We start from the raw sequence: 12,190 nt of genomic DNA on the forward strand, positions 1-12,190 counted from the left end.
CACTGGAGTGTTTTCTCTTGTTTAACATAATTCCTGAAATAATATTTGGTTCCTACCCTGTTCAGCTGCTTTAACTATATCTTTCTTTTATTTCCTTTGCTCTGTCCCAATAGCATGACCTCCAGACAAAAATATGAAGAAGTCTACCCCATATTTCAGAACTCTACATGTTGCCCTTGTTTGCTTTTTCTTCACTTGAATTTCTGAATCTTAAAATAATTCGCTTTTGCCTTTTGTACTTTCTTATCTCCCATTTATTCCACAATGCCCCATAATCTATTTGCCCAACTAGTCCTATAAGACTGCTTTTCCTACAAGGTGTGATCAGAACATACAGTGAGTGTTGGAATTAGAGAACTCTATTATAGTAAAAGACAACATATGGCCATTAACTCCAAACACATTCTCTTGGTTTGAACACTTATTCCACCATTCCTGCCACTTTCTGAAGTAGCTCTGCAAGTCCTCTTTTGTGTCTTTACAAGGTATTATCAAAAATATGCTGCTACCAAGTGCCACCCAAGGAAAGACGTGCTCATAACAACCAGGAGCACCCTTATCCACCGTATTTACCAGATCTGGTACTGTGGTTTATGGCCTTCCCCAAAGTGTAATGATCATGGAAGGCCAATGTTCTGAATCAATTTAGACACCAAGGCAGTGACTCTGGAGCAACTAAAGACATTCATGATGAGGACTTCCACACCCACTTCAGGGAGTGGCAAGAATGATGGAGCAGTGTTCAAAGTGAGGGGATTAATGGCAGTGTATCTTTCACTGTAATAATTTTTTCCAAATTTGAATACTGATTATACTCTTTGATCAAACTTCCTAAGGTCATCAAGGACTCCCTAATTATAAATCTTAGTTCATCTTTTTCTTTGATGGTCCTAGTCCTATTTGACCGCTCTGGCACCTGATAGCACTGCAGCTCCTGCTTTGAAGCTATGAACTTTTTTTTTTTCCTTCCAGCACTAGAAATTGAACCCAGGACCTTTCCACTGAGCTACATCTCTGGCTTTTTAAAATTTTTTTTACATAGGGGTTTCACTAATTCATTAAGTTGGCTGAACTTGTGATCCTTTTGCCTCAGCCCCCTAGGGGGCTGTGATTATAGGTGTGTGTCACCAGGCCCAGCTGATGGTATAAAATTTCTTAACATCTTTTGTGCCTTTATCTCATGTAAGACATGGATGCTATTCCCATTCTCCGTTCAAACCTTGAATTCGTTTTCATCTTAGTGCTTCAGAACAGCTCCCCCTCTCAAGGCTTTTCTTGTCCTCTAGATTTGTGCTAGGCATCACTTGTCGGTTTCCCAGTCATCATCATCTTTGCATTCAACCACTTCTTCACAGGTGAATGAGAAATCAGGATGTCCACTCTTCTCTGAAAACCTCTGTCTGTGTACTGTGTCAGTAGTATATGATACTGGGTCTTATATTCAATAGGTCCCACCACGAAGTAATCTTAACCTACTCTTTGGCTCTGTTTATTTTTGGTATTAACATACTGTTAGGCCACCCAGGCTCAAATGCTTAGTCCCCTTGAAATCATCTTTCACTGTCACTTTTGAGGAGAAGTCATGATCAGCCATCTACCTCTACAGTGTTTCTCAGAAGCATTCATCTCCCTGCATTCCTACTGATACTGTCCTGTTACCTTGTACGTGGCCTACTAGTAGTCTGTTCAAATCCATTTGCCTTCTAAGCCAGAATAATCTCGCTAAACCATAGCATTTATCCAGTCTAAGATGTCCTGTGCCCATTTATCAAAAACCACCATATCATGTCCACAGTGATGCCTTCATTCATCCCCACTGGCTGCCCAAGTTTCTCCCCACTGGGTACCCCTGCATGGTGACAGTGCCTTAATTATTAGTTACTTTAATGCACACTTCTGTGATTTTGCATATCTCTTAAGGGGTCCAGCATCAATTACATTTTTATCCTCCAAAATAGTTTTCATCGTCCAGGCCTGTTTTGCACAGCAGGCACCATGTGAGTGCTTGCTGAAATAAACTGGACCTACCTCTTCATCCTCCTGTGATTCATTCAAGGGTCCATTTCGTGTCTCTTGGAACAGGATTTTTTTCATTTTTCGGTACTGTAGGTTATCTAGTTCTCGAACAGCATCTTTTGTCCTCTGTATGAGGTCAATGAGGACCCGTGGGGGCCGTTCCCGTCGAACAAAGTCGTGCTGATTGAGGAGAGAAAACAAATTGATAATGAATAAGCATATTGTTAGGTACAAGAGGTAGGTATAAAAGTAAGCAGAGAAGCATAAAACATTTCTATGGATTTTGCAGAAATAACCAAACGTCATTTTCACACCAGATATTGCATGTGAAAAAATTATGCTTTTATCTTCTTCTTCAAGCTCTATTTTACAGATTGTCCTAGAATTTATATATGAATTTTCAAAATGATAAATATTTTTAAGGTATATGGCATGATTTTTTGATATACATATATACAGTAAGACAGTGAAGCAACTTAACACATTTGTTTTCTCAGTTATCTTTTCTGTATGTGTCCCTAAAATCTACTGCCTGTATTGAACCTCTCTACTCTGTTTCAATATATTTGAGTGTTTTCTTTTTGTGGTGGTAGGTGATGAACCTGGAGATGCTCCACCACTGAGCTCAATCTTCAGATTTTTTTTTTGTACTTTGAGATAGTATCTCCATTAATTTACCCAGATGGGCTCTAACTTGCCATCCTCCTGCCTCAGCCTTTCAGTGCTGAGATTTATAGGTATTTCCCACCACATTTGGCTTGTTTTTTCTTTCTTTTTTCCTTCTCTGTTTGTATTTCACACATATGAGATCATGCAGTATTTTTCTTTCTGTGTCTGGCTTACTTCACTTAGCAGGATCCCTCTAGGTTTATCTGTGTTGTTGCAAAGGCTGAAAAATATCCCATTGTGTGTGTACTGTATACCACAGTTTCTTTATCCTTTTATCCCACTGAGGTACACTTGGGTTGTTTCCATGTCTTAGATCATGCTGTCATAAACACGAAAGGGCAGACATCGTTATAAGATACTGACTTCATTCCCCTCAAGTATATACCCAGAAGAGGGACTGCTGGGTCACATGGCAGTTCGGATTTTAATGTTTTGAGGAACTTCTCTACTGTTTTCCATAATGGCTTCCCCAATCTATATTCCCACCATGTACTAGAATTACCCTTTCTCCAAATCCTTCACCAGTACCAAATCCAAACCAGTAAGAGTTAACAAACTCTTAGTTTAGTTTCTCCTCCAAGTGGTCAAAATTACTAGAACTTTAAGCAGTAGCAGATATGTTTGTATCTTTTAAAGCTGAAACAACATAATAAGCAAAAGCAGTGCAGAGCAGAGTCTACTCTTCTTATAATTTGCTTTGATTACACTTCCTTAAGAAAACCAGACTAGTGTGTGTATATATATATATATTTTTTTTTCTTTTTTATTTCCTGGGCCATATTATGTATGTTTGAAAACCTGACACTGTTCACTGTATCAGAGGCTGACGTTCTGGCAACTTTTTGCCCCTAAAGAGCTGTACAATCAGAAACAAGGGGAAGGGCCCCCAGATGGATGCAAATAACTTCTCTCAGTCCTTTGCAGTTATAGAATAGGCTGTGACTGAAGAGGCATATGCAGAAATCTCCAAGAAAAGCTTTATTTTCTAGAATAAGAAGGTAAGATACATAAGGAGAGGGAGTTTTCCCTTTCCCCTTCTTCCTGCCTGGAATAAAGACTTGAGCCCTGGTGATGCGGCAGTTGTTCTGTGACAAAGAACATAAATGCCACATGCTAAGCATGGTGGGGTAGGAAGACAGAAGCGTGAATTAATGGTGACAGTGCTGATCTGCTGAGAGCTATGGGCTGCATGTAACAGCTCCTTTTCCAGTGTCTTGGACTCATGAGATAATTAAACCCCTGCCCGCATAAGCCCTCTTAAAACTGATAATTGACATCATAAAATATCTCACTGTTTCTCAAATAAAGTCATGTCTTTTATAGGCAGGCTTCTGTTCGTAGTTTTAAATTTAGATCTAGTCATTCCTGCTCCTCCCTTCTATCCAATGCATAGTATATTTTAGATAGTTCTAGCCCCATGTCATGAATTTTCACCTCTATGTCTTTGCTCATATGCTTTGCCCAAAATCCCATCTCTTCACTATTTTTAAATCTCTGATCTCCTACAGTTAAAGATATTCAGGCTGTTTTAAACATAGTGATTTCATTATTCTTTTTTTTTTTTTTTTTAATCGGTACCGGGGATCGAACTCATGACCACCTGCTTGCCAGGCAGGTGTTTATGCTGCTGAGCTAAATCCCCATCCCCTGATTTCATTATTCTTGAAAAATATTTAAAGATTCAAATAACCTGGAAAAATGCACAAAGAAAAGTAAAAAGATGTCATTCCAAATTTCATCATCCAGGAACACTGTAAAATTATAGAGTATTGTTCTATATATCATTTGTCCTTTTTTGTTTTTTTCTCAGAACAATGGCTATTTAGAAAGAATTTTATATGGTCTCATTATATGCAATAATTATAAGTGAAATCTATGAAATTTTAAGATATACTCAAATTTAACAGGAGACACTAAATTAAAATAATTTTTTAACTTTAGTTAACATTTCTTCACCAAAGTATTTATCTATTCCCAAAAGATTCCTAAATCTAAGGGAAAAAAAGATTACAAAAAGTTTTAAGTGACTGAAGTTACTTTTGGGTTTTTTAAAAAAAATGATACATTTCCATTTGAGAAACAGTATTGGTCATCTACTCTGAAAGAAAAATTAGTGTCCTTACAATTTTATAGCCCTAGTTTTTCTGGTCATATTCATATTTTTACATTGCCAAAGCTATCACATTTACATTGTATTTTTAAGCAATTCAGTAATTTTCCCTTAGTTTTCTATTTAAATGGACTCAATGTAAAAGTGACATTTTAATTTCAGGAAGAAAATATGAAGATGGATTATTGAAAAATAGTTTGGAATAACTAGATAGCCAACTGGTAGGGGTGGGAGAGAGCTGGATCTTTCTTTCGTCCTTTCCTTTTGTTTCGTTTCCTTTTTCCAAGATAGTATCTTGCGGGGCTGGGGATTTAGCTCAGCGGCATAAGCGCCTGCCTTGCAAGCAGGCAGTCGTGAGTTCGATCCCTGGTACCGATAAAAACGAAAAAGACAAAAAAAAAAAAAAAAAAAAAAAAAAAAAAAAAGATAGTATCTTGCTATGTGGTTCAGGTTGGCCTTGAACTCTCTGTGTAGCCCACGTAGGCCTTGAACTCACAGTGATTCTGTCTCAGCCTCCCAAGTGCTGGGATTACAGGTATGTGCCGCCATGCCTGGCACCTACATCATTTCTTGCAAAAATTTCTGCATGGTTCCTCTCAGCAAGCCTCTTCTCCAAAAAGGTCTAGTATAAACAATGTTAAAATAGAAACAAGAAAAAATGGCAAGATCTACCACACACTCTTAAGTAAAAAAACTCAAGAACTCAATAGACAAATGAAGACCAAGAAGAGTTCACAGAAAATAGAAATGGCCTTTCAATATATGAAACATAATCTAAATCATAATGAGAAATATGAATTAAAACTAGAGTCAGAAACATTTTTCATTGACCTGATAAGCATAGTTTAAAAACCCTTATACTTTGTTAGTGGACTGTATGTTTGAAAACCTGACTTTGATCCAGTCTTTTTGGAGGAGAATTTATTTAAAACCCACATTCTCTTTATGGATGTTTACTTGTGGGATTTAGTGTTTAGATATCCTTATAAAGGTACGAAATGAAATATGCACAAGGATGCCTAATCTGTAACAGTTAAGGACTGGGAAGACCCTAATGGGTTGGTTAAGCAGATTAGGGTTCATCTGAGAATACTGAGGAGCCCTTAAAAAGAATGAGGCAGCTATGCATGTACTAACAGGGAACAATATCCTAAACACACTATAAATTCTTAAAAATGTAGAATAGCTTTTTATGGTTTGCTACCATTGTGCAAAAATAAAAAGAATATTTACTTCCATATGCATAAAATACCGCCAGAGGACATGCACTACACTCGGTAACTGTGGCTGCTGACTTGTGGAGATGGCCCTGGTGTGGGCAAACTCATTTTCTAATGTTCTACTTTCTACTACATCTTTACCTTTTTAATTTTGTATTCTTCCCCCCCCCCCCAGTACTGGGGATTGAACTCACGACCTCAGGCTTGCAAAGCAGGCACTTAGGTCTGCTGAGCTAAATCCCCAGCACTTGTATTCATTTTTGACAATGAAGAATTTAAAATCTTTTTATACATACAAAAATTCCTTTGGAGGGATGGTATTTTAATTCTGTATTTACTACCAGCCTTGTACCAGTTTCTCTAGTCCTTAACCCTCCTTCCCTCCTATTTTTTCTCCCTCTTTCCTCTCCCCTTCCTTCTTTTTCATTTTTTTTGGTTTTATCTCTAGATTTGCAAGATTTTGTAATTGTTTCTGCTTCTTCTCTTTTGGCTCTCATCTCTAGATCGGCAGAATTTTTTTTTTATCAGTACCAGGAATTGAACTCACGAAGCGCACTTGCAAGGCAGGCACTTATGCTGCTGAGCTAAATCTCTAGCCCCCAGAATTTTGTTTTTGAGCAATTTTTTGAGAAGAAAAGCTCAGAGAAGTTGTATTGCCCAAACTTGGGAGGCTTGAATCCTGTCAGTTCCCTTAATCATTGAGGGCATTATACTGTATTTCTTTTAAGTCCCCCTGTCCCTTTTTTGGCAGTGCTCACGATTAAACCCAGGGACTTGTGCAAGTTAGGAAAGTGGTTTACACTGAACTATACTTCAGCTCTGTTTATTTTCTTATTTCCTCATTAGAATGTAAATTTCTTCAAGGCAGGAACTGTCTTTTTCTTGTGTATTACTATATGATCACTGCTTAGAACATTATTGACATAAAACAGACCCTCAGTAAATATTTGTTTAATAAGTAATGGGCCCCTTTAAAGACTAAATCTAATTGTAGAAAGATTGAAAGAAACATTTATTATCAGAAGAGTTTTCTTCAGATATATCTTTAAGTATTTTTTGTTCCCTGTGTTTTATTTTATCAAGAAAAATGGTTGATATTTATTAGGCCTTCTTTGCCTTCTGTATGTATCATTTTCTCTATAATCATGTTTAGAAGTTTAATTTTTTTTTTTTGTATTTTTATTGGTACCAGGGATCGAACTCACCACCACAGGCTTGCAAGGCAAGCGCTTATGCTGCTGAGCTAAATCCCTAGCCCCCTAGAATTTTAATTCTTTTGCATTTAATTTTATTTCCTTATTTCTATTCAACATTGAAACATCCTAATGGGTTGGCTCACTGGGTTTCTTTGATGCTTATGATTTTAACCTCTGTTATGTTTTTTTCTCACTTCCTTTTATTATCCTTTTGTTGTCTACTTCTGTAAGATTTTATCTTTGAATTACTGTATTGGAGTTTTCCTTTTCATTTTTAAAATTTTTGCCTTCTTCAAAGATACCATATTGTATTTCTGGTGCTTTGTTCTAGTGACTGTCTTCTGCTATGTCAAGAGGTAGCTGTGGCTCACAAATAAAGCAGTGTCTAGAACATGTAGTGGTTCTGCCACAAAGGAGATTAGCTGAGTCGTTGGCCCTGTTCCACATTACCTTTTGATGGAAAAGCTAGTTAGTTTCAGACCTGCCTCTGGTCCTTCAGACCAGAAAATAATAGAATCATGTTCACAGAGTTTCAAACAAAAGAAAATGTAAGCCAAAAATTTGTGACTTAGATAGGTGCTGTTCTTCGATGAGAAAGGCAGCTAACATTTTTAAGCTTCACATACTTAGGTAACATACCCTCTGACTCAACAAGCAAACTGCTCAGTAACAAAACCTACCCATCAAGATTTGAAACAAAACAGGGTTGAAATAGTTTAGAAATATAGATTATTCTGCACCAAATTAACGATACTTATGTTGTAAAAGATTCCTCCATATTACACTGATGTTGATAGACCATATTCCCTGTGCATGAAATCTCTAGTAAAATATAAAATGAAAAGTGTGCTTCAGACTCTGATATTTAAATCAAATGAATGCAGTCAATGTGATGCTCTGGTCACTGACACATATCACATAATACTATTAAATGTCTGCTTTGTACAGTTACCATACATGTTTACCGCCTGAAGGTTTGGCAGCAACTTAACTCAACATTGCAGAGGTGGCATCTGAACCACTGGCAGACTATCTGGAGAGCACTACATTAAAGTTCATGTACAGGAACATCACCATGCAACAAGGAGAAGAAATACTGTTTATTATAAGTCAGAAAAGGATAGGGCAGGAAAAAAAGGAGGTAGGGACTATGTAGCACAGATTCTGGGATACTTTCACTATTCTCAAGCCTACTGCCACTTCTGGATGGTTGACAAGGTGAACTGTGATTAAGCAGTTTGTCATGGTGAGCTGCCACAGTACTGATTCAGTATGGTTCTCCCCAACGTGATTTTAAAGCCATCTTCTCAAATACAAATGTGAAAAATTACCCGTAATAGTTCCACTGATGTTGGTCTTTCCTGAGGTATTTTCTGCAAGCAGTAATCAACAAATCTCCTAAAGGAGTCTGTCCTGTGTGCAAACACATTGAGAGAAAACACAGTGAGGAGCTGTAGGGAACTCGAGTTACATAAGAAATTTTTATTCAAGGTAAAGGTTTGATTTTTAAATTTTTTTAAAAAGTTTTTATTTTTTGGTACTGGGAATCAAACTCACAACTTTGCATTTGCCAAGGTGGCACTTATGCCACTGAGCTAAACCTTTGGCCCCTTGATTTTTAAATTTAAAAAATTTAATATTTTGGAATACTAGAACGGAGTGGTTTTGAAGTTTATTGTATCTAAAATGAGTCCTCTGGATAAGTGTGGGCATAGCTTTAAATCAGTTATCATAAACATACATATTTACATATAAGGAAGTAAGGAAAAAACAAGGTAGTAAGGTCAGGTCAAAGACTAGCATATCAGAAAATAAAAAATACTACATATATTTATATTATGATTTGTGTTTGGATGGCCTCTAAGCCTCCTGCAATCATGGAGGCAGCTGAGTCTAGCGTTTGTGACTGGTCCATTGTCTAGTGCTGGGATTGGTGGTGTGAGCGCTGTACTGGCCCAGGCGTAAGTAGCTGACGTGTTTTTCTCTTTTGCCCTTTAGCTCTTGTCACTCACAGCTGCCATGAATGGCTGCTCCTTAGCCATGCCACCTTGCCTTTGAACTAGCAAAGTATGTATGGATTGAAGCCTGCAAAAACTGTAAGAGATTCTGATGTTTAAATCAAATGAATGCAGTCAGTGTAATGCTCTGGTCACTGACACATATCACATAATACTATTAAATGTCTGCTTTGTATAGTTACCATACATCTTTACAACCTGAAGGTTTGGCAACAACCTTTCCTTGCTTCACTTTGGGAATCAGGTACTTTGCCTCAACAATGAAAGAAAAGTAACCAAGATAATTTACATATATTATAAATATTGTATTTATATATGATAGTTTTATATACTTTTTCTCTCCAAAGATAACAACTTTCATAGCATCAAGGCTATATTCATCATTACCAGTTGTTATCTCTATCGCCCACAAGCCAAACTTGAAGCATAAGTTAGGACAGAGGACCTAGGAATATGTTTTATGAACACAAATACTTTCTAGCATGAAAATTCTGTTTTGTTTACTCTTTTTTAAAATGGCCCATTTTCTATATCTCCTGTGGTCTAAATAGTTTATGTCATAATTTTCAACAAGAAGCAATACACCTTCTCGATAGATAGTGTATTTTTTTCCCAACACATTTAAATACACGCATCATAAAAAAAAAAAGGATAGGTGGAAAAATAGTGAAATCAGAGAAGGCAGTTTACCTCTGGGGGAAGTGATAAGAGATGCAGATGATCTATACTTGACTACTAGGATGTAAGAGACTATATTTGTGAGGAAGGCAGGGGCCACTTCCCTACTGATTTCAGGTATAAGCAATAGTGAGGATAGAAATAATTGTGTGTGTGTGTGTGTGTGTGCGCGCGCGCGCACATATGCACGTGAATAGGCAGTTGTTGCTTGTAAGGAATCACTATTGATATACAATGAAGGAATGAAAAGTTTTCTAGGTCAGATACTGAAAATGTAATTTAACGAGGTCATCAATTATCTATGGTGATTTTCTTAGAGTTGAAATGATTACAAAGTCTTACCATTCATGGGACTGTAATGTCGGGGAGTCATTCTGGGCAATGTGATACAAGGCACTCATGGCATTCATGTTGAAAAGTGGGGGCTTCCGTTCCGCTGGAAGAGGGAAGAAACACGTTAAGATGGTTCTTGAAAGAAATTGGGCAGATGGTGAAATAAGGAATTATAAGCAAAGCTTTGTCGCTAAATTCATAACTCATTACTGTCATCATCACATATGTAACCCACATATTTCAATCTATAAGGTCAGCCTAGGATAGCCATTTGGAAATTGCTGGTCACTTAATGCACACTGGCAAAGCTCCTAAGAGAATCCATTTCAAAACAGTGACAGAAAAATTTTTCTTTTTTTTTTTTTTTGTAAATGTATTTTCAAAAGATTGGCCTTTGCCTGTTTTCCCGTAACAGGTAAGAATTTCTTCAGACATATGGGTTTTTTAATTTTAAAAATACATATTCATAGGGGCTGGGGATTCAGCTCAGCGGCATAAGCACCTGCCTTGTAAGCAGGCGGTTGCGAGTTTGATCCCCGGTACCGATAAAAATGAAAAAGACAAAAAAAAAAAAAAAAAAAAAAAAAGAAAGAACAAAAAATACATATTCATTTGAACAATTCAGAAAACTAGAATAAAAAATATTATGGACTAGAATATCTTTAACATCATTAATTAGATAAAATGTATAACAATTTCTTTCAATAGACACTGTGTAGCAGCTCACCCAGGCCAGAAAACTGGTAGGACAGGATGGAAGGGGGACATGAGGAGAAAGAAGGGGATAAATGAATAATAAAAAGGGTCTGACCTATCTTATTTGTTTCCTTCCTTATTTATTTTTTGTTCTCGAGATTGAACCCAGAACTTTGTGCTAGGAAAGCAAGTGCCTACTGAGCTGTATCCGCCAACCCCCTGTTCCTTTTTCCTTTTCTCTTTTCTTCTTTGCCCTCCCTTATCTTCCCCTTCCCTCTTTTTCCACTTCCTTATTCCCTCCTTTTCTTCTCTCTCTCTCTCTCTTCCTTTTTTTCTTTCTGGGTCAGGGATCAAACCCAGGGCTTCAGGCATACTAAGCTCACCCTCTATTACTAAGTCATTTCTTATTAGGGGATTCTCCCACGCCGGTGGTATAAAAGACCTCTTTATTGAACTCTTGATATTCTTCTCATTTGGTATGTGCTTGCTTACTACGTTTATGTGAAATACACACCTTTCCTCTTAAATCATAAGCTCTAAGAGAACAATAACTTATAACCTGAACCTTAGAACCTCTGTAGAGATCTCTGGAATGCTTATGTCTTCCATTCTACAAATACTTCTCATTGGCCTCTCACTAGGATATGATTCACACTTCCCAAGTAGACACCAGTACAACAGTGATTGAACTGCTGTCAAGTGAAACTCAAAAGGTGCACTGTGGACAAAGGGTTTCAAATGTAGATGTGAAAACCAACTCATTCAGGTTTATTTTATTTTTCAGATCAACTCTAGCACGTTTCTAGAGCTTGGCCTTTTGGCAACTTTATGTATTTACAGCCACGTGGAATTAGGAACTCATCGTAAGGCCACTAATGGCTTCTCATCCATCCTAAGCCAAAGTCCAGGTCCTGAAACAGCCTGCTGGACTCCAGCAACAAGGCCCTGGCTGTCTCCAGGGGCCAGTTCTGCGAAGCAATGCTTCCCTTCCCTCATGCTGTCTTTGGCCTCACTGAAGGAACCACGCTCCGTCCTTCCCAAAGACTTTTCTCTGTCTGGACTCCTCTCTCCCTTTATTCTCTAAACTATATCTGAACAATTCTTTTCATATCTTTTGAGATGGGCTCTTGTTATGTTGCCCAGGATGGTTTTAAACTCCTAGACTCAAGCGATCCCCTGCCTCGCTCACTGGGACTACTATACGTATGTACTACCACAACAGGTTCTGCTACTTTTTGACAATCTTTCAGGTTT

General features: G+C 37.5%; 1 protein-coding gene across 2 annotated transcripts in view; it reads right to left on the minus strand.

The window, feature by feature from the left end:
• Taok3 (TAO kinase 3) overlaps window positions 1–12,190 on the minus strand; it is a 171,112-nt gene that overhangs the window by 49,104 nt on the left and 109,818 nt on the right. For both annotated transcript variants that reach the window (XM_013141872.3, XM_013141873.3), the window contains exons 10-12: window positions 10,250–10,343; window positions 8,543–8,624; window positions 2,029–2,196 (exon numbers count right to left, since the gene is read on the minus strand). In XM_013141872.3, coding sequence (XP_012997326.1) covers window positions 2,029–2,196; window positions 8,543–8,624; window positions 10,250–10,343 — 344 coding nt within the window. The remainder of the gene's footprint in view (window positions 1–2,028; window positions 2,197–8,542; window positions 8,625–10,249; window positions 10,344–12,190) is intronic.

The sequence above is a fragment of the Cavia porcellus genome, unplaced genomic scaffold, assembly GCF_034190915.1.
Source record: "Cavia porcellus strain 051 isolate PalLab524CR breed Dunkin Hartley unplaced genomic scaffold, mCavPor4.1 scaffold_16, whole genome shotgun sequence".
Classification (NCBI taxonomy): domain Eukaryota; kingdom Metazoa; phylum Chordata; class Mammalia; order Rodentia; family Caviidae; genus Cavia; species Cavia porcellus.